The following is a 27,584-nucleotide window of genomic DNA, read 5'->3' as shown; positions in this document are numbered from 1 at the left end:
ATGTTATCTAAACAGAGCCTGAGGGAGATGTTTCAGGACAGGGCGCCATGATGGTTTGGAGTATGACAAACACCATAACCTCATCGGAGTCATGTTTGCAAAGGTTCACTGCGTAAAGTGTGTGCAACAAATGAGGCTCTTTAATAGAGTCTAGCAGACTACCAACCAAGAGGCGCAGCGGACCAATCCAAACACAATCCAACCGTGTCTGGTGTAACCTCATCAGGGATCTACCACATCGGAGACCATACTGAGAAACCACCAGCAGGTCTCTGATCCAGAGTGGGGAATCTCCCCTCATCCTGTGAGTGAGGGGCGTCAACCTCAATCCCATCTTAAACTTTATGCTTTGCCCATTTGTGCATCTGCCCAGAGGAGGAACTAGTGATTGAAAAGCAGCTGCGGACGGCTTCCATAGGAGTGCTAATGTAACACAGAACACCAAGGCTAGAAGGAGGATAAAAGTCACCCACAATCACTACCACTAAGCCCACCAGAAACAGAGACCGCTGGTGCTGGAGCAAGCCACACAAAGACAAGGCAGGAGATGAGCCAGCACTCCCCAGTGAGTCATTAGAAGCAATGGTGAGGGACAGGAGGTGCGGCAGACCTAAGAGGATGTTTGCGTTGTGAGAAGAAAGCAGTCCATCAAGTGTTCTTCTTGCTTTCGTCACCCGAGTGGGACTGGTCTGCACAGACGTGGGTCCTATGCTCACCATGCCACTGGAGTCAAGCTAGCCAGGGTGATACCAAGAAACTGGTCCTAGGATGCTTGTTTCCAGTCCAGGGAGGACCTGGCCTGGCAGTTTGGGCTGGACTGTTCCCAATGGGCACAGGGTCAAGACTGGTTTACATATGGCTGGGTCCAAACTGGAATGGCATGTGAGCAAAAAACGATGGATTTAGGCCCAGATCTCTGTACTGGGGTGAATGTATGACATTGTTCTGCATTCTGTCCATCAATTGTTCTTTTTGCATGTGAGAAGTAAGCAGAGCATAGCAGCAACCAGGGAGCCAGACCTGCTACCAATATGGAGGAGAGTGCCGTGAAGTACGGCATGAATCTGATGCGAGTCACTATGATCTTCACAATCTGGCTCTAAAAGCACTTCATGCAGCAAAGTGGAGCACCACCATCATAAGCCTGGTGGTTCCGTGCAAGCAGAACCAGAGAGAACAGAAGAGATGGATCCCGTATGTCCATGGGTGTTGCTTCTGTGTCCTCATGAACCACCTGCGCAGCAAACACAAGATTATCGAGACATCCACCACGCACGCTGTAGAAGGTGATGCCAGACGTGGCTACACCAACATAATACATGAATCAAAAGAGGTAGGGGCTTGGAGAACGTGCATTGCACCATCAGTGGGCACCCAAAGCCTTTGCACCAGCTATTCCACCATCTACCTCTCCCAGCACAAAACAGCAGAGCTTTCCGTGTCATTAAGAAACTCAGTTCAGATGATCATGAGAGGATTCCCAAGGAGAACCTGCCTTCCTCAGAAGAGGTGATCCCAATGGCAAGCAGAAGAACTAGAAATCTATCACCGTGCCTAAAGATACAGAAACAATGTACGGCCAAGACAATGGAAGCAAATTCAGAGGAGCGGCTCACATTCAACAAAAACAGCAAATATTCAGAACACGCACGTCAAGAATCTCTTCCTATTTCACCAACTTCCTGCAGTTTTCACGGTCATTGGACTCAAAGATTCTGTGTTTTTTTACGGCATGTTTTCACTTGGTTGCACTGGAGGTCCAGTGAAGGTTCTCCAGGGGGTTTAGAAATGGCCACCCTTCTGACTTTCACAGCTGCATTTGCAAAACTTCCTCTTGTAACTTGGGGTGCAGACAGTGCTCTAGACAAAGGGAGCTGGTTTCTGCTGCAAGCAACTCCCAGGAACTGGTTAGAACTTGGTGTGAGGAGCTCCTTGAACTGGAAACAATGGACACATGTCCGAGGAACCAGTCCTGGAGACAAATACTTTCCATCATGGGACTCTTTAACAACTGGAATTAATTTGAACTGAACATTTACTTTTTAAAGGCAACTTCCTTAGAAACACTTCTATCCTTTAAAAACTGCTTCTCCACGGTGGCTTTTATTTTTACTCCTCAAATCCTTCACGTGTTTCTTTTTTCACTGCTGGCTTAACAATAAGGATCACAGTTCCTCTTTGCCATTTTCCTTCATTAATGTGTCATTTCCATTACTAAATTCTTCTGTTTGTTTGTTGCTCAAGCTGCACTGGATGCCCAGAGTAGGATCAGCTTCAAGAACTAAAGAGTTTTCTACAAGGCAGTAACAGCAAAGAGACAATCCTACCTGTCCAAAAGGAAATCGTCCTGAGAGAAGATCCACAAAACAACCTCATTCCCAGCATCGCTAAACTGGGATCACAAGGTACATAAAGGAAAAGTCAAGATAATAGCCATCCACAGTCACTTTTCACCTTTACAAGGGAGCTGGGTTTAGCATGACACCTATGGTTAGGTCAGCGGACAGGGGTATAGAACGCTATTTGAAGATTGGCTTGTGGGATTAAGAATATTGGTGGGCACTGTTGTACTGTCTTGAGGTATACCTACATTTCTTATGATGGAGCAGGTAAAGCAACATTTTGTATACCTCCTCTATTTTGCATGAAATTTAATTACGTAATCATTCTAAATATTAACTTGTACTAATTAGTGTGAAATGGCATGACTAATCAACCTTTGCACCTTAATAAACACGAGATTCACGCGGGACTAAAATGCGAATTGCATAGCAAACAATTAAATGATTAACTGCAGTATGCAAACTAACCTTAGAATGTGCTTAAATAGAGAATTGCACAATTCATGTTGCTTTTGTGATGGTTTGTGCTTCCAGTGCTGCAGAATGGTGAGTATCATCGCTTTAAATGTTGCTACAAGCTAGGAAAATACTAATATATATTGGGATTAGCGTGGGTTTAAACATTAGAATCTTCATTTCTATATTTTAATTACTGTTATGTTTGTTTTTGCTTAAGTTGGCATTCGGGCCTACTAGGCCGCAGCACTTGAGATGGAGTTCTGAAGATGCCACCGTCACGTGAGCGCGATGTCTACTGCGCAGAATCGGATGGCTCTGGAGATCTCTCAGCGACCTCCAACATGAAACAGGATGTTCCTTGTCAAGGACAGGAATATGGAGGACTGGCAAAAAGGAGAATGGTGCGAATGATCGAGGGGACAATGAAGGACCTGTACAAGAAGGCTTGCATGTTGTTACTTCGGAACTTTTGCCTGTGAATTACCAAAAAGAATACAATTGAGAAATGTCATGCCCGGTCTCATGGGAAGCAGGCAAACCTGGGAACATTTGGGAGACATGCAAATTGAAATTGGTTTAGCCAATCAGAACACTTGCTACCCCTAAAATGTTGCATATTGACCTGAAAGTAAAGAGGAAAGAAAGGTTTAAAAAGTCTGTGATCTGGCAGAGGGGGGGTTCGGTCGTTCGTTTGTTCATTCTTTGGTTGATTCGTGGGGACTGCGCCGAGCTGAAGGAGATTTCCTGGTTTACCTGGGTTTTCTTTGATTACAAGAGGACGATTCCATCTGAAGGGTTTTGATTAGTGCTGTGGGTTGACGGGTTCTTCTGGAGATTGTCGCAGAGACTGGAATAATATTCAGGGTGGTCGGAAGGTCGCCAATGTTCAAAATTCGGTAAATATAAATGTTATGTAAAATTTTATGTTAAAGATCAAAAGATTGGAGGTCTCTTAAATAGATGACTTAGTTGAACTGTAACGCTGAATATGATAATGCAGAGTGAACTAAATTAGATAAACTAAAATTGGATTAATAAGAAGTGAGTTTGTGATTCTTTAATAAGGTATTGAAAGTTAACCGAATGTTTCCGAAGCTTTAATTGTGTTTTAGCTGGTTCTAAATCACCATCAACCAGTCCAACTAATTGGTCCATTGACCAAGTGGTGGAGTGCCTTGATGTCAAAGTTAGGATTCTATAGGTACAGATGTATATAATGTAAAGGAATTACTCCCAATAGGTAACAAAGTACCCCCACATGTCCAGCGCTTCTTTTCCTCCTGTGTACAGATTCGAGTGAGACGTGTGAGTGTTGGTGTTATGGGCCCCACCAATGAATGAAGGTATGAATGAGTAAATGTGATGACGAGTCTGTGACATAGGGAGGATATGTCAATTTGCCCTTTTCCGCTGGAGTAGTGTTTCTGGTAGCAGAGTAATGGTTATTTTTGGCTAGTTTGGTGATTAGTAATGGGTTTACTGCATTGGTTTGGTGATTATTGATTTATGTTTTAACACTTTATGTTGAGTCGTATTGCGTTTTATGTTGTCAATTGGTTTAAAGACTTCCGGGACGTAGGAAGTTGGTTGCCCTGTATGTAGATGGGGAAATGTGTGGCAAGTGAAGTCGCACAGTATATTGTCTGGACGCCCTGTATGTAGACGGGGAAATGTGTGGCAAGTGAAGTCGCACAACGCATTGTCTGGTTTCGAGTTGATAACATAGTCGTGTGTTATCGGTAGGGACATTTTCCGTATGAATGTGCGTGAGTGAAATAGCAACAGGTTCTCTCGTGAAACTCTAGCCTTATTTCTCAGGAGCACTGTAGTCTCCACATGTGTTTTATCCCCAAAGAAACGGTTAGCCTTTTTGCTTGTTAGAAGGGTAAGTTAGAGGGAAGTGCTACTTTATCGGCGAAACGGAATACATCTGTGGTAGGGTAGAGGTAAGCGCTGCCTACTGGAAATACAGAATTCTTGTGTAAATTAACAAAACTCTCTCTTTGGTTTAGCGAAACAGGCAATGGTGGTGTTTTTATGTTGTTACTAACAGATTTTGATTAAAAACGTAAGAAAAGTTTGCCGAAAATGTTTTGTAAAGGAGGGGTCAGCAGAAGCAGGAGTAGCAAGAAAAGCTGACGTCAGAAAGACCGCGCTGGGATTGGCCAGCCGTAGAGAGACTAAGCTTTCACGGATTGGTGCGTTGGTGTGAGCCGCGCTAGGAGTGGAGAATTTGCCGAGTGACGTAGATGCCCCGGATTGGTGCGTTAGTGTGAGTCGCGCTGGGATTGGAGAGCATACGGAATAGTCGCAAGGGAAGTGATTTGAAAAGACTAGTGATTCAGAACTAGTAAAAATAAAAATGATGTACTACGATCCACCTGGGAAAGAGAAAAAATCATGGTTTGGGAAAATGTAAAATCTATTTAAAAGGGATAAGCCGATTGTAACTAGGGAAGGACAGATGCTTCCTCCACCGAAATCGCCTGCATCTTTTATGGTAGCTAAATATGGGTACCATACATGTATTTGGCTAGAGAATTGGGCAAAGTATACAAAAGAGGATGGAGTTCTAGAGTTTCCAGAAAGTGGTTCGCTTAGTCTGGCTGTATTAAGAAACTTAAGAGAAAGAATGATGAGGTTAGAACCGAGACCTAGACCTACTCAGTTCGAGGCTTTGACGGAGTGGGAAGAAGAGATGTATGAAAGGGAACGGCATCGGAGTGGAAGAAGGTATAATTACATGTTTGGTAGACAGTGTGGGCAGGAAAGTCATGATGACAGAATGAGGAGATGGCGGAGTGCAAACATGACTGATGGGATGTTCCCTTTGAGAAATACTGAAGAGACAACTGGCAGAAAGTGTACAGAAAAGAGAAACAACACAGGATCAGAAGGTTATAAATATGGTGTGAGTGAATCAGAGGATGAAGTGCTAGAGGACATGATTTATAAAAATCCTCCCCCGTATCAACCAAATTCTACTTTGCTGACACCGAGTGCGCCAGTAAAGGAAACCATGCTAAATAAAAATCTCGAGCAAACTCCACCCGATTTGGGAAAAATTAATCCATTTAGAGACTCTGAAATGCCACAGCCTGTTAGGACTGGAAATGAAAATTCAGTTGAACTAGCTAGAACTACTCTAGAATATGGAAGCAGTGACCGTACCTGTAACTATAGGGCCGGTGATGCCCGTCTTTGATAAACAGAAAGAAAGTGAGCATTGTTTAACAGTTCCCTACAATTGCGGTAAACAAATCGAGACAGAAAGAAATGAATTTGGAGGAAATGCATGGAAAAATATGGCAGGAACATCAGGTTTTTGTACTCCTAAAAATTTGACTGTAAATCAAAGTCCAGCAAGTAAGACACTGGTGACAACAGAATCTGCAACAGAAAACCCAGAGAGAAATACAGAGAGAATAAGAAGTGAAAAAATCCCTGTAGGTCCCACTTCTGAAGAATTAAGTGATTGGTTAAGAAGTTTACAGCGAAAAGATACAGAACCTCAACCTTCAGATGTGGCAAAATTAAAGGTAACGTTGGAAGAATTAATAGTAGGGACTTTTCCAACTGAAAAATTAAAAGCACACCAGGACGAGGAGCTAATGTTTCTCTGCAAAAGTATAACTTGGAGAGCGAGGAGTTTACATGAGAAACTGGAAGAGACAGCGAGTGAAACGGGTATTGATTTTGAGAAAATAAGCATTACAGACACCATATAGAGTAGATTTTTCTGAAAAGGATATTGAAAATCTGAATACTGCGGGGAGATTGACTCAAATTAAAGAACTGATTGCCTTGTTAAGGAAATGGGGTGATGTAGATAGGTGGAAAAGTAGATGGTTCTGAAAGAGAGAGGATACGACAGATTAGGCTTATTCGGCATTTCCGGTAAGAGAAAAGGAGCCAGTGGTAACTGAATGTCCCATGAGGGAGATCCCAGGAGGGGGTTATGTACATGTTCCCTGGACTAGGCAGGATATTTTGTCATTTACCATGGATTTTCCAAGGTTAAGAGAAAAAACAGTTGAATGGTACCTACAGGTAGAAAGGTTTGTCAAACTGTCTAAAGTGTTGTGGATAGATCTGAATGGTCTTTTTGATATAATTGTACCTGCAGATTTATGGGCAGAATGAAAAATTACAATAGGTTGGCCAACTCAAGGGTACCCTGGGGATCCTAAGACGGGAGCCCCTGATCCGGAGGTAATGCGGAATTATGAACAGGTAATTACCTTTTTGAAAAATAAAGTGCCGCCAAAAGAAACTGATTGGGTAAAAATTGATAGAACTCACCAAGAGGTTAAAGAATCTGTTCACGCTTATTATGAAAGGTTACTGTTAGCCTTTAAGCAATACAGTGGAGATGAGAAATTAAGTGAGAAGGATTTAAGTCATTTTGTATATCGATTTGTCTATGGTTTAAGACCTGAGGTAAGCGAAATGATTAAACAGCATACAGTGGATTGGCAGAATAAAAAGATAGATGAAGTGTTACGACATGGAAAATATTTTAGTGATAAAATCGAAGCCAAACAACGTAAACTGAAAGAGAAGGCAATGTGGGCACAAGTTAAGGTAGCGGAGAGACAAGAAGGCCAGCTGATTGAGCAAGCTAAAGGCATGGGCCAAGCTAGACAAACACCGAATATTGGAAAAGGAAATGGACAAATCAGCCTAGAGGAAGCAAAAAAGAAATGGCCATGTCATAATTGCGGAAAATTAGGGTATTGGAAATCAGAGTGTAAATTGCCCCCAAGTGCTAATGGTGATAATGCATCATTGAATCCACAGGTGTAGAATGAGGTGAGTTATCAACCGCCGCGACAGCAGCAGGTTGTTACCCAACAGTGTCAGGTGCCAAAGCCACCTTTTCCACGGGGCGTAAATCCTCAGAGATACAGTAATGAGACAGGATTCTACACAGAGGAACAGGTAACGAAGCTACCACACGCTAGTGCTGTTTCGCAGTTTTGGCTGCAGCGCGATGAGAGTGAGTCAGAAGAGAGTTATTGATGGTGCCGTGGAGAGGAAGAGGAGTGCGTACTTGGCGCAACTCTAGAGGTAGATCAGACAGGACCCTTTGTGGACGGAAAGGTAAATGATGAAAATATTACTTTCCAAGTGGATACTGGTGCTACTCGTTCAACTGTTAGATCAGCTGACGTTAAAGATCTTCCTCTCTCTGGTGACACAATCCAAGCAGTCGGAGTATCAAATAAACAGATAAAAACTTATCTTACTGAACCAGTTAAAGTTAAAATAGGGAAATTCACCGACATGCATCGATTTGTTGTATGTGACAATAGCCCCGTGAATTTGTTAGGGAGAGATTTGTTGTGCAAAATGAATTGCACTATTTTCTGTACCCCTGATGGCATAGCTTTTGAAACTCCTGATGAGGATGTACTGTATAGAATGACAATGGCAAATTTGGAACCTGAAACTACTGAGGCATTTGTTGTATTTGATCTGGATGAATTGCCTCAAGAACTGAAGAAAACAGTGAAACCCGGGGTATGGGATTTCACAGGAGAAGATATGGGATTGATGAAAAGAGTAGATCCTGTGAAAATAACTGTAAAAAAAGGAGTAAACTACCCGAATATTCCTCAGTATAAACTGACACCAGAAATAATTGCAGGAGTAACACCTGTAATAGACAAGATGATTGAACAAGGAATTTTGAGAGAAATAATGAGTAGTCCATGTAATTCTCCGATCATGGGTTTAAAGAAACCAAATGGGACTTTCAGGATAGTGCAAGATTTGAGAAAAGTGAATAAAATCGTTGTTCCCTGCTGTCCCATTGTACCAAATCCTTCGGTAATGGTAATCCTATATCAGATTCCCCATGATGCGGAATGGTACACAGTCATCAACCTGTGTCATGCTTTCTTTTCTATCCCATTGCACCCCGATAGCCAACACATTTTTGCGTTCCGGTTCGGCGAACGTACTTTGGCATGGTGCCGTATCCCACAGGGGTATACATAAAGTTCATCAATATTTAATCAGAATCTAAAGAAGTCCCTAGAAGATTTGAAGATGCCCGAAAGTTCTGTGCTTGTGCAATACATCAATGACCTATTGGTGGCATCGAAGACGCAAGAGGCATGCGGGTGGACACAGTTGCACTGTTGAATCATTTGGCGGATGGAGGACTCAAGGTATTCCCATCAAAATTACAATTTTGTAAGAAGGAAGTACAGTACTTAGGTCATAAGATTTAGAAAGGCCTGAGGAAAGTGACTGCAGACAGGATCAGAATAATAAGAGGAATGAGAGCACCAATGACTCAGAGGGAAGTGAGAATGTTTCTTGGGATGGCGGGATATTGTCGCCAGTGGATCAGCAACTTTTCGCTGATTGCGAAACCTTTGGTACGCTTGACAAAAAGTGATGTGAAAGATCCCCTTGAACTGAATAAAGAGGAGATGAAGGCTTTTAGACAACTGAGAGACAGCTTGTGTGAAGCACCAGCTCTTTGAATGCCTGATCACGAAAAGGAATTTGAGCTCTATTGCAATGAGAGAGATGGGTGTGCCCTTTCCGTATTAGTTCAGAGGCATGGAAAACTAAAGACGACCGGTTGCATTCTTTTCAGCTGTACTAGATCCTGTAGCCGTAGCTTTGCCTGGTTGCTTGAAAGCAGTGGCTGCTCCCTGTAAGAGTCTGGAGCAGAGTGAAGGAATTGTGATGGGATATCCTGTGAGAGTGTTTGTTCCCCATGATGTTGCAATCCTTTTGACAAGAAGCCGAACTCAATTTATGACGCATATTCGTCTAACTAAATATGAGAAGGTTATTCTGGGTGCTACAAATGTGAGCCTTGTGAGGTGCCTTAATGTAAATCCATCAACATTGCCACCTGATGCTGTGAATGTGGAAGTGAAGGATGACGTGGATCATGATTATTTGGAAGTGCTTGATTTTTGCACTAAGCCGCGTCCGGACATAAAAGATGTGCCTCTGAAAGAGAGTGACTATGTGATGTTTGTGGATGGGTCATGTCTGAGAACTGGAGAGGGTATTTTGAGTGCTGCATATGCAGTATGTTCTGTAGCGGCTGTGATGGAAGCATCTTGCCTGAAAGGTGTAAAATCTGCTCAAGTTGCTGAATATTTTGCACTGATCCGAGCATGCAAGTTGGGAAAGAACCTACGAGTCACTGTGGTTACGGATAGTCAGTATGGGTTTGGAGTGGTGCATGATTTTGGACAGATCTGGTCCCAAAGAGGGTTCCTGACGTTGAGTGGAACTCCAATCAGAAATGCTAAAGTGGTTGGAAAATTGCTTGAGGCGATACAGCTGCCTAAGCAAATTGCAGTTATAAAATGTGCGGCCCATTCTAAGGGTACAGACTACGTGACAGTGGGCAACGAATTTGCGAATGACATAGCGCAGTATTGTGCGTGGAATCAAAATTCCTTGAATCGGAATCGGGAAAAGGAAATGAACTCATGTCCCTTGCTTTTTACTAACACTGTGAGTACCTGGGACGAGTTGAGGCAGTTCCAGGAAGAGGCAGGAGAGGAGCAAAAGAAACAGTGGATAAAATCAGGATGTGCACCACGCGAGGTAGACAGAGTTTGGGTTTATCGTGATGGAAGACCAGTAATGCCTGATAGCATGATCTCTACCACGACACGGATGTATCATGGGCAGGCTCACATATGTAGGGATGCCATGATTAGACTTTTCAAACAGACCTTGTATAATGCCAAGTTCCGGCTTGTAGCTGAAAGCCTTTGTCAAAGATGCCTTATATGTCAGCAATATAATCCAGGAAGAAAAACAGTGGGGAATTTTGGAACCATAGGACGGGAGGGAGGTCCTTTCACCAGAATGCAGATTGATTTCATTGAAATGCCCCCGTGTAATCGGCTAAGATATGTCTTAGTAATCGTCTGTCTGTTTTCACGTTGGGTGGAGGCTTACCCGACCAGAAGGAGTGATGGAGTTACTGTAGCGAAACTTCTATTGAGGGAGTTCATTACTAGGTTTGGTTTCCCAGTAACGATTGAATCAGATAGAGGGAAGCATTTCCAAAATGAAATTATAAAATTGATTTGTGAAGCATTGAATGTACAACAGAAACTATATTGTGCTTATCACCCAGAGGCTTCTGGAGTAGTGGAACAAATGAATGGCACGATTAAAAACAGATTGGGAAAAATGTGTTTGGCCACAGGTCTAAAATGGCCAGATGTCTTGCCTCTTGTGCTCAGGACTATTAGGTCGATTCCTGATAGGAGCACTGGTCTGAGCCCCCATGAAATTATTATGGGTAGAGCCATGAGATACGATTTCATTCCTGTCAACAAACTACTGCCTATATCTGATGACTTCGTTTTGGATTATTGCAAGGCGTTGGCTGATACAGTTCATTCTGTGTTTCATCAGGTTGGACCAGATGCACCCACCCTTGAAAAGAAGCCAGCTCATGACTTGAGTCCTGGAGACTAGGTACGAATCAAAGTCATAGAAGGAGAAATTGTCTGGTTCCACGCTGGGGGAAACCACGTCAAGTGATTCTGACCACAACGACTGCTGTAAAGTGTGCCAAGGTAAAGAATTGGATTCATGCTAGTCACACTCTTCGAGTCCGTGGTCCTATCAATAGACCTGAAGAAGAGTATTTGGAAGAGTCTGATACCAGTTCTGAGTCAGAATCAGAAGAAACAAGAACAAGACAAAACCCAAGAACGGGAGAAGCGAATTTGAGCCAAGTTGTGGAGCAGGAGAATATACCACTAAAGAGGCGACTGGAAATTTCCGATACAAGCTCCGAATCAGAGACTGAACAGGTGGGAATACAAGAAAGGATAAAAGAAAATATTGAAGAAACTGAACAATAAATTTTTGATAAAGAAGCACCATGTACAAGTACAAGAGAAATTCTGCCTGAAATCATAGAAATAGAAGGTGAGGAATTGGATACAGAGAGTGAGGGTAAGATTATTGCGGAAGACCCCCGAGGAGGTGTAGTGACTAGGGGTGGCCGGAATTTGTGTAGTCCCGCTACGCAAAGCTCCGCGAAACAGTAAAAAATCTCCGCGAACACGCAGAAATTCCACGAACACGCGGAATTGCTTGTTCGCAAACACTCATTTTGAGAACGTGAACAAGCAAAAAATTCCGCAAAGTCGCGGAACGTAGAATTTTGCCCAATTTCGCGTTCTCCGCGGAACGCGAAATTACCCAAATTCCACAAGCGGAACGGAATTTATCGCCCAGGCCTAGTAGGGATGACACACATCCAGGTAGAAAAAGGGACAGTTAGTCAGCAGGAAGATTGCGTGGAAGAAACACGAGGAGGGATAAACGTAGATAGTGAACCTGAGGTCCTGAGAATAAAATCCAAAGAAAGTAAAAGTCAGACCGATACGGAATCTGAAGAGAGTGAAGAAGAAAGCCAAGGAGGACGAACGTTGAGGAAAAGAGCTTAGAAAACAGAGCGAGAAGAGAAGGGGAAAAAGTTGAAGAGGCCATCGAGAGAAGAAATCTGGCCTAATAAACTTAAAAGATTGAGATACCGACTAACGAGAATAAAATCTTCTAATGCTGAACAAGTGAATGAAGTGTCTAGTCAAGAGAAATCAGAAGACAATGATCAGGCACAATTGAAAGGAGCAAAGAGAATAAACAAACCAAACCAGAAGTACAAGTAACCAGAGTGGACGTATGTGGCACTTCCTAATATACAAGAGGAAGCAGACAGCCGAGGAAGTCTAGGAGTGACTGTACAGGAAGTGGTTGAAGAAGAAGATTCGGAAATCCTGAGAGTTATCTTATCTGATATCAGAGAAGAGACGAATGATCAGGAAGTTCTGAACCATCATCATCATAGTCTTTATTCGAAAATTGCATTTCATAAAAGACACAAACAACAAAACACACTAAAAGATGCAAAGTCCATAAAATACATCGAGTCATAAATACTTTAAAAAAAATTAAAAAGCATTAAACAGTAAGTCGAACGACTAGATGGTGAAATAGCATATAAAATACTACAGTATAGGAACAAGGAAGAAAGAATCCATTGCCCAGCATACCAAGAGCTCAGTTAATGACTAACAAAGTATGCGTGGCAGCTTTATTCCTTAAATACCATGCCCAACCCAGGTATTTAGCGAGAGCAATAGAAATAATCGGTAAAGTATTAGTACGTAAAATCCTTAGAGCAACAGCACTACTCCTGGTGCCTAAAACTTTACACAATGGCGACAACCAGACTCGTCTTGGGACGACATAGGCAGGACAAACAAACAAAAAGTGGGCGATTGATTCAGTTTGCAAACCACAAACAGGGCATGTATCCATACCCGCCCTTGACCACCTGCTTGTAAGGGACCTGAGCGGTAGAGAACCAGCTCTCAACTGTAAATACAGTTTCCTGTCACTAGGTTTGGTGATCAGGTCCCAGTAGGGTTCCAGAGCAGGTGTAACTTTCGCCTCCAAATACCAACTAGTCATCCAAGAACGATTTACTTTACTTCAGGTCTGATAATCAATGTGTTCCCAATAGATTGTTCTCAGAGAACTCTTGGAAGGGAATATAACAGATGTTGGATCGCTCCACAGCCCCTCCAAACCCAGATCAGTCAGGGACGCACGCAGGTTCCTCAACCAGCCGATCTTATGGAATGTATCGGACTTAATAACATCCAAAAGCCCGCTGGCATAAGAGGAAAGTTCCGGGGTAGTCCACAACCTCCGCCAGTATAAGACCGGACGGAGTTTGGCTAGTTTCAAGATGGACTTCCTACCTAGATCGTATCTAAGGGGAACCAAAGGAGTACTCTGGGGGAGGCCTGTAATGCTACAGAAAAATGTATTCTCAACTGTCGTTAGAGTAGTTAACGCGTCAAGACCCCATAGCTCAGCCCCATACAACACAGAGCTTAAAGCCTTAGCCTCATAAACTTGAAGCACTGGTTTAATTGGCTTAGTGAGAGATGTTTTAAACTCACTGAGTAGAACCCCAGTAATCTGTCTGAGTTTCAAGGAGGACATTGTGATATGCTTACTCCACTTATTATCATTAGTTATATGCATACCTATGTAAATAAAATTATTAACCTCCTCTAGTGGCTGGCCATTCATAAAGAACTTCCTCGCTCTGTAGCTAGGAGGTGGCTTGAAGACCATAAGTTTGGTCTTTGACACATTAACTTCCAGACCATGTGCAAGGCAAAAGTCGTCAAAGACAGACAGGGCTCTTTGCAGACCACTCGGTGTTTTTGACACAATAAGAGTGTCGTCCGCAAACATCAAAATTGGAGTAACTACCCCTGCCAACTTTGGAGCGTCAGTAGTAACACTAAGCATGCGTTCTATAATCCCGTTAATATACAAAGAGAAGAGCGTGGGGGCCATGGTGCAACCTTGGCGCACACCACGCTCAACTGGAAACTCGGGGGTAACTTCATCAGGACCTCCCCACTGGATTTTAGCAAAGTTAAGCTCGTGTAATCTCATAACCAGGGTCAGAACTTCCGCTGGAAGCCCCAACTTATCAAGAACGAGCCACAGCCGTGAACGGGGAACTAAGTCAAATGCAGCTCTTAGATCTACAAAAGCAACAAAGAGACTGCCTTTCCCCAGAGTCACAACCTTCCAGTGTAATTGGATGAAACGAAAGACCTGGTCAACTGTGCTAATTGATTTACGGAAACCAGCTTGAAACGGGGATAGGATCCCGTTGTCCTCTACCCAATCCAGAATTAAATTCATGACCATCCTCCCAATGATCTTCTGGATTGTGTCTATCAGACTAATAGGTCTGTAGTTAGATGGAAGTGCCTTGTCTCCTTTTTTGAAGACTGGGATAATAATGGCACCCCCACCAGGATTTTGGTACTGGGGCGCCTTCAGCCACAGCGTTGGCCCCTAATACAATGTACTTGCTCCAGCAAGTTCTATTGTGGAGGAAGACATCCGACGGAACCCCATCTGATCCTGGTGCACGACCAGTAGCTACTGAACCCAAGGCTGTTAATACGTCTTTAGGACTAAAAGAACCTTTGCAATAGAAGACGTAAGGTGTTGTTACCGGGGGATTATGTAAAAGACTACATGCATATTGAGGCTTAAAATAATTAAACCACTCTTCTTGGGTGACATGATTTAAAGGACTGTCAGGCAGGCCACCCCTATTCCATTTAATGATATTCCAGAATAATCTGGAATCTTTGGCATAACTTGCTCCCTTCAGGTCTTGCCAGAAAAGCTCGTCCCAGTTCTTTTTTGCCTGATCAAGGCATTTTTTATACAGCTGCCTGGCCTGCTGGACACAGGTCCTGTTACCACTAGAGAGAGCTACAGCTAAGTTAGCTCTTGCTTTTCTGCATTCCCCGTCATACCAACGAAGCCGCTTGGGAGCGAGCTTTTTACCTTTAAGTGGTTTTAAAAAGTACCTCCTTATTCCCTCAAAAAAAGACTCATGGAGCCCGGTGACTTGGGACACACCTTCTTCGGCAGCCATTGCGCCCACTAATTGCAGGGTTACTCTGTCCAGCTCGGCATCAATGGTTGCAATGGCCTTGTCGTTGTTCTTCACCTCCCGCCACCTAAGCCTACGCATGTCATTAGAGGGCACAACTCCTGGAAGTATAAATTCTGTTGCTTCAACTACGGCGGGAGTACCCCCCCACCACTGATGAGTAACACAAATGGGGTTATGGGCACTCTCTACTCTTGATTCAACCACCATATCAAGGATGGAATTCCAAAGACTCACACAGCAAAGGACGTAATCAATCCTGCTTTTAGAGCTGCCATTATCGAAGGTGTAAGCACCCACCTTATCCCCCAAGGTTCTACCATTCAGTGCCCTAAGGCCTTGCTCAAAGCAAAGGGAACTTATCTGGACTACAACCTCGGACCATCTTTTAATTGGGGCAAGAGCCAAGCCAGGAATACCCCACTGGCGGTCCTCCTCAGGATCAAGTCCCCATTCAGAGTCCAGGGCTAAGAGAGGTTCAAACGTAGCGTTGAAGTCGCCCGCAATGATCATACCCCACTTGCTCAAATGAGCATCTATAAGGGAATCCAGAGTGTACAACACTCACGACCTACGCCCCTTGCTTCCTCTATGATAGAGGTTATAAATAACCAGGTCCCCCTTAGAGGCCAAAGGCAACCTAATTGATTGAATATCAGGGGACCCAGTTGACATCTCACTGACCTTGGGAAATAAATCCTGACGAGCCCAGATGGTTAGACCACCCATAGGGCGGCCTTTTGGGCCCTTAGATGCTGGGACATAGAAATTCAAATAACCTGGCAAGAACAGGGGCTCGACAGACCATGTCTCCTGGAATACAGACGTCAAAGTTACCTATAAATTCGACCCATACGGGGGAATCCAACTTCGCCCTGAGGCCAGCTATATTCCAGGAGATCAGTGATCCTGTCCTGGCTCCCAATGACCTACTCTGAGTGACAAAGCTAGAAGTAATTTCTTGTGAGCTCACAGTCTGCGTAGGCAAGTTTGAGATTATTTCCCTAAGAGGGGCAGGAGAACTGAGCTGGACCTGGTGGATTACATCTAAAACGCCCAGGGGCTTATGTACGATTGCCTGGACACCCCCAGAAGCAATTAGACTTGGTAGACTAGACTCCAGTCAATCCAGATCATCCAAGTCTCTCGTGCCATTATTGCTGTTGGGAATCAAATTAAAGGACCCATGATTCATTCCTCTCCCCTCCCAGAGCTGCCCCCTCCTGTCGTCACGGCTATTTGGTTGCATATAAAAATAATGCAAGTCGTGCACCTGGATCCCCGTGTGGATCCCAAAAGGGGCATGGTCACATAAAAAACTCGCTATGCGACAATCTCTGAAGTTAATAATTATACAGTCACCCGAAATTTCTTTAGATCTTGATCCTACCCAGCTAACCCTTCTAACAAACAAAATCTTCCCAACCATATTATAAGGGATAGGTGTGTTCTTATTTAGATCACTTTGTTTTTGAGTTCTTCAAAGGATTCGGGTTTTACATTTTTTAACTCGGGGACACCAGTTAATACCGCCACGTAAGGAAGGGACTCTGGGGGGAGATGGATGTAGGCCAGGGAGGATTCTATAGGGTTTTTGTGGGACTCAGGATTTTCAGCTGGTCTTATTAGCTTATCAACCTTAGCATGTTTTTCCCCGGGTATAGTAGTTGCCCGTTCAGCCTCCTTAATTGACAATTTTTAGCCCTAGGCTTAGAGGAGCCAGGGCCAGAGCTAACATTAGATGCCACAGGGGGGTGGCCAATAGAGGCAGAAACAACAGATAAAGAGTTGTCTAAGGGTATAGAACTAGGTTCAACGCAGATTTTTGAGGAGAGTTTAACTACGTTTTTTAGCGAGCAAAAGTTGTCAAGAATTATTTGTTCTAAGTTGTCAACTTTTTCGCCAACTAGTTTTATTCTTTCCAAAAGGGGCAACATTAAAGATCGAACCACCTGCTCAATCTGGAGTAGCATATCCTCGGCTTGCGGCCGACCAGGGGGACTACTAGGGGGTTCACCCACGACCGTACAGTCCTCATTGGGCGATGCAACAGACATGGTCACGTTTTTGGTAATTTTAGGAATTTTCCTCTGCCTGGGACCTTGAACATCCACACCTCTCTTCCTCTTGGGATTGGCTGGTCTAGGAGCTTTAATTACTTTGTTACTGGCCCTAGTTAATGGGAAAGATACTTCAGGGCTTGAAGAACCCTCGATAACCAAAGCGGAGGGATTGTTAGCGTCCTGAGCGCTCACAGTGGACAGTAACACAGTAGGACTAACCTCAGGGGTTCTATGATGAAGCAGATCGCCACTAGGGTGCCCCACTGGCCTAGTTGGAGACTTAGCCAGAGCCAGCGCGCCGATAGATGAACGTCTGGCATACATTGGCTCAACTGAGAGACGCCGTTCAGTAATGGCGATTTCGTGCTCAAGAACGGAAACAGCTCTTGTGATGAACTGGTCAAGAGTACCAGTCACTGATGCAGCTCCCGGTGTGCGCTTCCCTTTGCCGGCCATTTGATATCATACGCTACAGTAACAATAAATCAAATAACTACATATAATGCTCACAATCAGTCAGAGTATGCCACAAGTCTTACTTGACAGTCTCAGGTGCTTAGGTCAGTGGCCCAGCCCAGCCTCTGTCTGCCCCTGACGGCCACAGACGGCCCGGGCTTCGCCCGGCGCAGACCCGCGCGCGGACCCACGATGCGGTGGCACTGTTCGTATTTAAGCGCCTCCAGACGCGAGATAACGTCCGGCGGCTTCTGGGTCCGCCGCTAAGGCTGCTGGGTAGTGTAGTCCGTCTCCGCTCGGCGGACTTGTAAAGGCTACAGCGGCAAGAATGGAGCAGACTGCCAGAGACCACGCCACACCCAGGGGATGAAGGACGCCACAGGTAACGGAGAGTCAAGCAATGTAGGCTCTGAAATAGTTCGCCCGCTCTGTCAGCGGCACTGTTCGTATTTAAGCGCCTCCAGGCGCGAGATAACGTCCGGCGGCTTCCGGGTCTGCCGCTAAGGCTGCTGGGTAGTGTAGTCCGTCTCCGCTCGGCGGACTTGTAAAGGCTACAGCGGCAAGAATGGAGCAGGCTGCCAGAGACCACGCCACACCCAGGGGATGAGGGACGCCACAGGTAACGGAGAGTCAAGCAATGTAGGCTCTGAAATAGTTCGCCCGCTCTGTCAGCGGCACTGTTCGTATTTAAGCGCCTCCAGGCGCGAGATAACGTCCGGCGGCATCCGGGTCCGCCGCTAAGGCTGCTGGGTAGTGTAGTCTGTCTCCGCTCGGCGGACTTGTAAAGGCTACAGCAGCAAGAATGGAGCAGGCTGCCAGAGACCACGCCACACCCAGGGGATGAAGGACGCCACAGGTAACGGAGAGTCAAGCAATGTAGGCTCTGAAATAGTTCGAACCAAGATTGTGAAAACCGAGACAAAGACGATCCATGCACGGATTGAAATGACAAAGAAAGACGCAAAGAATTAAAACGCCGGACAAGACACGTGACTGAAAGAACCAAGTAGGCAATCGAAGCCTCAGGTTTAGACGGAAAAAAACCCCAAAACAAATTGTGATTGAAAAGAGGCTAAGTCAAAAGACACTGATCATTTCCGAAATGGCAAACACAGAAGGTAGAAAACCTACATGTGGGTTTCTCCGAAGATGGTGTAAAATGTGTGTTTGTTGTACAGGATTACTAATGCTTGTCTGGATCATATAAGCAATAACGGTTTCCTTTAAAGTAACATTTGAAGAGGTAGAAAACCACATCGAGAACAGGACTAATAGAGGAGAGGTTTATGATACTCGTGTTACTAAACTGGTAGATAGAACCGATTTTCACAAGGGTAAGTCTATAAATGATTTCTCTAATAATGTTTTTTCAAAGTTGCTGTACGAATATGTAAAGACTATGGAAGTTAGAGATTGCTATGTTTGTATGCAGTTACCTGCATCGGTGTCAGAAGTTGTCACCTATCATCACCTTCCTTTGACATATGGGATAACTTGTAGTGTCTTAGCAAGTTTGTTCTATAGAACAGGGAAATTAGAATATTATTATACGGATATAGATAATGTTTTCTCACAGATACCTGTAGTCCCCGAACTAAACAAGGTGATTCCTGGTAGAAGTTTAGGTGAATTTTTCTTAGAAACTAGCGAATTAACTTTAGAAGAAGTGTTTAAGAATAATCTTACTTGTAGTCTGAGGAAAGAAGAAAAAACATTCTTAAATGGTAGAGGAGAGGAGAATTAAGATGCAAAGGAAAGTGTCTGGGGAAAAGATGGAAACAACATTTTGGGATGCTGAAAACGAGAACCATTTAAAGGGAGAAACAAATCCCGCAATGGCTTTAGATTGGCCTCAGAGAGGGAAATTGTGCATCAGTAGAGATAACACTGCTTATGATAATTACTTTGTATGTGCAAGTGAATGCCATGATTTATATAAAATCATGGGAGAATGGGGATTTAAAGGAGGAAATGATCTGGTATTCCCTGGACTATATTACATCTGTGGGAACAAGGCTTATTATAGGTTACCGGACCACTGGTATGGTACATGCTACCTAGGCCTGGTCTTCCCAAAAATATTTCATGTGGGAAGGGGAGAGGACGGTTTGCATGAAATAGGTAGACAACACGTAGAAGGAGGGAGAGTTGGTCAGAAATTATAGGGGATATTTTTGGAGCACTGATACCAGCCGTTGGAATATCTCTGAATGCACATAAAATTAGAAAATTGTCTACAGTTGTGGATCGCTTATCAACAAGCACAGCTGGAGGGTTCTTAATGGTAAATACCGAAATGGTTGCCATGAGAGCCATGATTATGCAAAATCGACTTGCCCTTGATATTCTATTAGCCAAAGAGGGAGGAGTCTGTGGAATGCTGAAGGTACAACATTGCTGTACTTATATTCCTGACGAGAGTCAAAATTTAAAGAAATACATTAAGAATATAACTGATTTGCATGAAGAAATTGTTCCACTGGAGGTTGAAAGTGTTTGGGAGAAACTTGGTAAAAGTTTTTCTACTATAAAGGGTTTATTAACAAGATTAGGTAGTTCATTTGTAGGTAAAATACTAATACCAGTGACTTGTGTGGTAATGCTGATACTGATAATAAGACTAGGGTGTGTATGTATAAAAAGAAGAAAATTACAAAATAGAATAAAAAGATTGCGAAAAAAAAAGGAGATGGAAATAAGAGAAAGAGAAGTAGGAGATAAAGAGAAGATGAGATGGGAAATACTATGATGTAACGTAACAAATGCAAGGGAACTGAGTAATCATTTCCGTGGAAAATTTGACATTTTATTGGGATTTGTGGTGATGGTAAAAATCACCAAAGGGGGGATTAATGGAGCAGGTAAAGCAAAATTTTCTATACCTCCTCTATTTTGCATGAAATTTAATTACGTAATCATTCTAAATATTAACTTGTACTAATTAGTGTGAAATGGCATGACTAATCAACCTTTGCACCTTAATAAACACGAGATTCACGCGGGACTAAAATGCGAATTGCATAGCAAACAATTAAATGATTAACTGCAGTATGCAAACTAACCTTAGAATGTGCTGAAATAGAGAATTGCACGATTCATGTTGCTTTAGTGATGGTTTGTGCTGCAGAATGGTGAGTATTATCGCTTTAAATGTTGCTACAAGCTAGGAAAATACTAATATATATTGGGATTAGCGTGGGTTTAAACATTAGAATCTTCATTTCTATATTTTAATTACTGTTATGTTTGTTTTTGCTTAAGTTGGCATTCGGGCCTACTAGGCCGCAGCACTTGAGATGGAGTTCTGAAGATGCCACCGTCATGTGAGCGCGATGTCTACTGCACAGAATCGCATGGCTCTGGAGATCTCTAAGCGACCTCCAACATGAACCAGGATGTTCCTTGTCAAGGACAGGAACATGGAGGACTGGCAAAAAGGAGAATGGTGCGAATGATCGAGGGGACAATGAAGGGCCTGTACAAGAAGGCTTGCATGTTGTTACTTCGGAACTTTTGCCTGTGAATTACCATAAAGAATACAATTGAGAAATGTCATGCCCGGTCTCATGGGAAACAGGCAAACCTGGGAACATTTGGGAGACTTGCAAGTTGCAAAGGGTTTAGCCAATCAGAACACTTTCTACCCCTAAATTGTTGCACATTGACCTAAAAGTAAGGAGGAAAAAAAGGTATAAAAAGTCTGTGATCAGGCAGAAGGGGGTTCGGTCGTTCGTTCATTCTTTGGTTGATTCGTGGGGACTGCGCCGAGCTGAAGGAGATTTCATGGTTTACACCTGGGTTTTCTCTGATTACAAGAGGACGATTCCATCTGAAGGGTTTTGATTAGTGCTGTGGGTTGACTGGTTCTTCTGGAGATTGTCGCAGAGACTGGAATAATATTCAGGGTGATCGGAAGGTCGCCAATGTTCAAAATTCGGTAAATATAAATGTTATGTAAAATTGTATGTTAAAGATCAAAAGATTAGAGGTCTCTTAAATAGATGAATTATTTGAACTGTAATCCTGAATATGATAATGCAGAGTGAACTAAATTAGATTAACTAAAATTGGATTAATAAGAAGTGAGTTTGTGATTCTTTAATAAGGTATTGAAAGTTAACCAAATGTTTCCGAAGCTTTAATTGTGTTTTAGCTGGTTCTAAATCACCATCAACCAGTCCAACTAATTGGTCCATTGACCAAGTGGTGGAGTGCCTTGATGTTAAAGTTAGGATTCTATAGGTACAGATGTATATAATGTAAAGGAATTACTCCCGATAAGTAACAAGGTACCCCCACATGTCCAGCGCTTCTTTTCCTCCTGTGTACAGATTCGAGTGAGACGTGTGAGTGTTGGTGTTATGAGCCCCACCAATGAATGAAAGTATGAATGAGTAAATCTAATGACGAGTCTGTGACATAGGGAGGATATGTAAATTTGCCCTTTTCCGCTGGAGCACTTATATTAGAGATTAGGAGAGAACCACAGTGCTTATTCAACACTGATGTAGTGCTTGCGTGAGCTGGAAGCTGTATAGATGTCATCGACGTGTTATCTCTCTTCTTCGCAGTCACGTGCTCTTCAACAGAGCTCTTGTGTTAGCCACAGGTCTAGAATTTTATGTCCTGTGTTATAAATGAGCGGGAAGGGAAAGAATGTCTAATTGTATTATTTGACATGTGCCATCAATCTTGACTTATTTGTGGCATGCTTTCAATTTCAAGTTCCAACTGGTAATGCTGTCCATTTTTTATGATGTTTATGTAAAATGCTAACAATGAAATATTTCCATAGAAAGGAGCTGAAAACGCATCTTTTCAAGGGAAGTCCTCTCCACTGTTATAAAGGAACCTCCCGACTCCTCTTGTCCACCAAGATGAATGTGAAGGGATCTCTTCTTGCCTTGCATTACTACGTAGAGAATCTGGACTCCTGCTCCCATGAAACTAAAGAATGCTGAATCAGCCCTTCTTAAATTAAAGAACCTTGGCTCTCGTTAAAGAAGGGAATCTTGAATCCTGTTAAACTAGAGAATTTTTAATCATGCTTACATTACTCTAAAGAATCTTGAACCATGGTTCCGTTAATCAGCTGGATATTGACTCCAATTGAACTAGAGAATCTTGGTCCTCCTAAAAATAGAGAATATTTAATCCAGCTTCCATTTAATTAGAGAATCTAGCATCCAATAAACTCCAGAATCTGGAATCATGCTCCTATTAAACTATAGAATCTAGCTTCCATTACACTTCTGAGTCTAGAGTCATGGTCCTGTTAAACTAGAGAATCTATCTTCCATTAAACTACAAATCTTGAATGATTCTTCAGTTTAACTAGAGACTCTAGCTTCCATTACACTTCTGAGTCTAGAGTCATGGTCCTGTTAAACTAGAGAATCCATCTTCCCTTAAACTACAAATCTTGAACCATGCTTCAGTTTAACTAGAGACTCTAGCTTCCCTTAAACTACAAATCTTGAATCTTGCTTCAGTTTAACTAGAGACTCTAGCTTCCAAAGTGGGGTTACCCATGTGAAGCAGATCCTAATCTCCTACAATAGAATCTTGCTCCTGTGAAACTAGAGAGTCTTTAATCGAGCTCCAGTTAAACTACAGAATAATGACTCTACTTAAACTGAGAATCTGGAATCATGCTCCTATTGAACTAAGTATCATGCACCGATGCTTCCCAGAGAGGTCTGCCCTATGTCAGTGCCAATACATACGAAATGAGAGGAGACATGGCACGTGTGCCCTTGCACTCTTCTAGTGGCATCAGCATAACTGTTTCTAAAAGCCTTTGCTTCACTTACAGAACTTGTTCGAGCCCGAGCCAGTGATTTTCTCTGATTAGGAAGCACTTGGGGGCTACTTCACCCCCTCAAGCACGGGGGCCAGTTGGTTGCAATAAACTGCATCCATCCCACAACCTCCCCACCCTTTATGCCCTATTTGGCCCCAGCGCTGCAAGATTTGCCTGTGAATATTCATAGAATGACAGCCGCGTCAGGAAAGGAAAGTTTCTAGAAATAAATACAGGTTAACGGCACACATCAATGTCGTTTGTGATATAGTTGTCATTTGTAATGAGTGACCCTCGTGTGTGCATGAAGTAGGATTTTTACTCTTGTTCCCAAGTCACAACATACAGACACCCCCCACCAGGAGCTGGCACCCTCATGCTACCGCCTGTCTCAAATTGAAGTAAACTGTAGGGCACATCGAAAGCGCACTCATACATGTTAGACAATATCACAACTCATTATATCATTCACGCAGATTACACACCAGGTTTCATCACAGTTGTGCCAGAGACCTGAATCACGTGCTCGCACAGAAGTGTTACAATATTGCACAGCACTGGATTATCCGGGCTGTGAGAGGCTATGAACCAGGAGGAGGATGACATTACTACATGGTGCTATGGACCTTCTGTACCTCCTCTGGTGCTTCTTTAGCACGGTGACCACACCTCATTCACTAACCAGATGCAGTCAAGAGAATTATCGTTAGAATTCTAGAAGGTGTTAAAACCTCCAGAACATGGAGATCTTCCCACTGCTCCGTTGTGGTAGTAATAACCCTCAATGTACATGACCCGCAGAGAGAACAAATCTTTGAAAGACAAAAATGCATTTTTTGCCATCAAAGGGTTGTTGCTAAGTTTCACACCTGACTTGTATCAAAGGCTAATTCCACTCCTCCTACATCATATTACACACAAGTTATCTCACCTGGAGTCAGAAGGGAGAGACATCAGCAAAATTCCCTGGAAGCACACTAGGCTGGAGATCCCCAATGAGAGCAGGAAGTAGAGATTGGCAGATCTGTAAATAGGTGGACAAAGGTGACTTCACAGATAATTAACTCAATCTTTCATACTGATGTAAGGGTTCTCCTATCCTTGGGCAGGTGGCAGCATACCTCTTACCTTACACCCAAAAAGCAGCAAAAAGACCCGGAGGGTTTTATTTATGACACAGGGATTCTGACAGGATGCTCAGTGGCAGTATAACTGCGATGACCATTAAGCCACTAGGCACAGTATTTACAACTTAAGTTCTATGCCTTGTAGCCAGGATGAGGCCAGGGGTCAGAGGAAGAGCCAAAGAAAGAACTGAACTGCCAAAATAATGGTCATGTAAATCAAACAACAGATATGTAAAAAGAAAACTTTAAAAAGACTTAATTTTTAGGTCTGGTTTGATAACACTGCTCTCTGCAAGTCCTATTACCAGTTCTTTACATTATACACAGAGTCGCCTGTCGCTATGCCGAGAGACGTATTGCTCTCACATCTCTTGCTATTGGCTGTTTTGTGTAATGCGAGAAGGTGAAAGTAGGGCACCTCGAGAGCCAAGCTCCAGGTGGAGAAATATCAGAACAGGACCTCTGTGGTTGGGAGAGCGGCCCTTAGTGGGAGGCTAAGCGGTCACGATCAACAAGAGAGCGCACTCAGGTGTAGCATCCCAAAACAAGAAAGCTGTGTTTATTTTTGACAAGAAACTGTTCCAGAAGGAGAGAGCAAACTCACTATCTGGGAAGGGAGAACAGGCAGATTTCAGGGAGCGGGAATAATCTCTAGAGCAGGGAAACATCACAACTCTGAGAAAGTCATGGACTGTTGGTGGGGAGAAGGGGACAGGAGCTGGGATTTTGTAGGGGGTGGAGGCACATGAGAGCAGGGACAATATTGGAAAGGGAGGGGCAAGAATGTGCCAGAACGCAGATGCCCCTATGCACATTATTGGGGGACCGTGCACAGATAGTGGAGGTGTCCGTGGAACATACACTACAGCTGGTGGCATTGGGTATTTGGGGCAAGGAAACATTAGACGAATACACACTCCTCTTATGTAATGTGGAGTTAAAGGCAGCAAGGTGTGACATAGTCAGATACTTTCAGGTACCTTGGTCTTGACAGTAAGGTAATGGGAATGCAATATGGACTGGTGCATGAGATTCAAAGAGTTGGCTCCTGGTGACGTGCAGGGGACAATGGGGGTACAGGTACAAGATTGGCACATTCAAAGTGTTGGTGTGGTCCTTTACCATTGGTAGTATGGCAGTGTGGTTGAAGGAACAACCTAAGTGACAGATTTTGTGCCATTCTGTTCTATAATCTGTCGGATGCAGCCCTTGGTACTGTGAGGCTAGCCATTTCAGTTTGAGGTGCTTTTTCTCTTTTTTTTGTTATTTTTAATAAAATCTAATCTAGGAAAATCTAATAAAAAAACTTGGGAAAAGAAGAAAAAAAATGTATCAAAGTTCTTACACCAATTAGAATGGCCACATTTTTATCAGTGAATATGGAGACTTTTCATGAGGCAGCGCCCACCTTGACCAGAGACCCCGCCTACTCCAGGCATGTCCAAGAGAAGAGCAGAGGGGTACTGTCAGTGAGGCAGCGCCCTCCTTTACCACAGATCCCGCCTCTTAAAGACAAGTACAAGGTAAGAGCGGAGGGGACTGTCTGTGAGGCAGCGCCCTCCTTTACCAGAGATCCCCACCTCCTCCAAGCACGTACAAGGGAAGAGAGGAGAGAGACTGGCGATGAGGCAGCGCCCTCCTTTACCAGAGATCCCACCTCTTCCAGACAAGTACAAGGGAAGAGCGGAGGGGGACTGTCTGGTAAAGGAGGGCACTGCCTCACAGAGATCCCGCCTCTTCCAGGAACGTACAAGGGAAGAGCGGAGGGGGACTGGCTCTGAGGCAGCGCCCTCCTTTACCAGAGATCCTGCCTTTTCCAGGCATGAACAAGTGGAGGGGGACTGTCTGTGAGGCAGCGCCCTCCTTTACCAGAGATCCCCACCTCCTCCAGGCACGTACAAGGGAAGAGAGGAGAGAGACTGGCGATGAGGCAGCGCCCTCCTTTACCAGAGATCCCACCTCTTCCAGACAAGTACAAGGGAAGAGCGGAGGGGGACTGTCTGGTAAAGGAGGGCACTGCCTCACAGAGATCCCGCCTCTTCCAGGAACGTACAAGGGAAGAGCGGAGGGGGACTGGCTCTGAGGCAGTCCCCCTCCTTTACCAGAGACCCTGCCTTTTCCAGACATGAACAAGTGGAGGGGGACTGTCTGTGAGGCAGCGCCCTCCTTTACCAGAGATCCCCACCTCCTCCAGGCACGTACAAGGGAAGAGAGGAGAGAGACTGGCGATGAGGCAGCGCCCTCCTTTACCAGAGATCCCACCTCTTCCAGACAAATACAAGGGAAGAGAGGAGAGAGACTGGCGATGAGGCAGCGCCCTCCTTTACCAGAGATCCCGCCTGTTGGAAACCGGGCAACCGGGTTAGCAGTCACCAGGTTCCCAGCACAGTGGTAGCTTGGCTCGAGCGGTTGGGGGTCAGGCACCGTGTTAAGCGTACGTCACACCCTCACAATAACCATGCGTTCATCCGTTCCAAAAACGACACTACACCGTAAAAATTATGAGAGACAAGATGAAAATATAAATGTCTTTATCTTATTTTCTCTTAGTTGCAGGCTTCACTTCATAAATACAATACAATAGGATTTTCCTTCAAAAGAGCAGGTCAAATAAACAATGCTACTTCGGAATTTCAATAAATAGGTTCAGGTCATCATTAAGCAAAGAATAAATAGGGTGCAATAAATACAGACGGCAAATAAATATAGCCAGACAATAAATACAGTGCAAGAATAAATTAGTGGAAGACAATAAATAAAGCACCTTCAATAAATAAGGTAAAGCAATCAATGACAATTACAGATCAGATCACTTTCATG

The 27,584-nt window shown here is 43.8% G+C and overlaps 1 protein-coding gene across 3 annotated transcripts in view; it reads right to left on the bottom strand.

Moving 5' to 3' along the window:
* Positions 1 to 27,584, bottom strand: part of LOC146829717 (G protein-coupled receptor 143-like) — a 205,957-nt gene that overhangs the window by 100,074 nt on the left and 78,299 nt on the right. For all 3 annotated transcript variants that reach the window (XR_014962042.1, XM_085606715.1, XM_085606714.1), the window contains exon 5: positions 24,569 to 24,661. Coding sequence is in view for 2 of the 3 variants with exons in the window: in XM_085606715.1 (XP_085462841.1) it covers positions 24,569 to 24,661 (93 nt within the window). In the remaining variant the exon portion in view is untranslated. The remainder of the gene's footprint in view (positions 1 to 24,568; positions 24,662 to 27,584) is intronic.

The sequence above is a fragment of the Triturus cristatus genome, chromosome 5_2 (genome assembly GCF_964204655.1).
Source record: "Triturus cristatus chromosome 5_2, aTriCri1.1, whole genome shotgun sequence".
NCBI classification, from domain to species: Eukaryota; Metazoa; Chordata; class Amphibia; order Caudata; family Salamandridae; genus Triturus; species Triturus cristatus.
The sequence above is the reverse complement of the archived record's forward strand: the minus strand, read 5'-3'. Positions and strand labels throughout refer to the sequence as shown.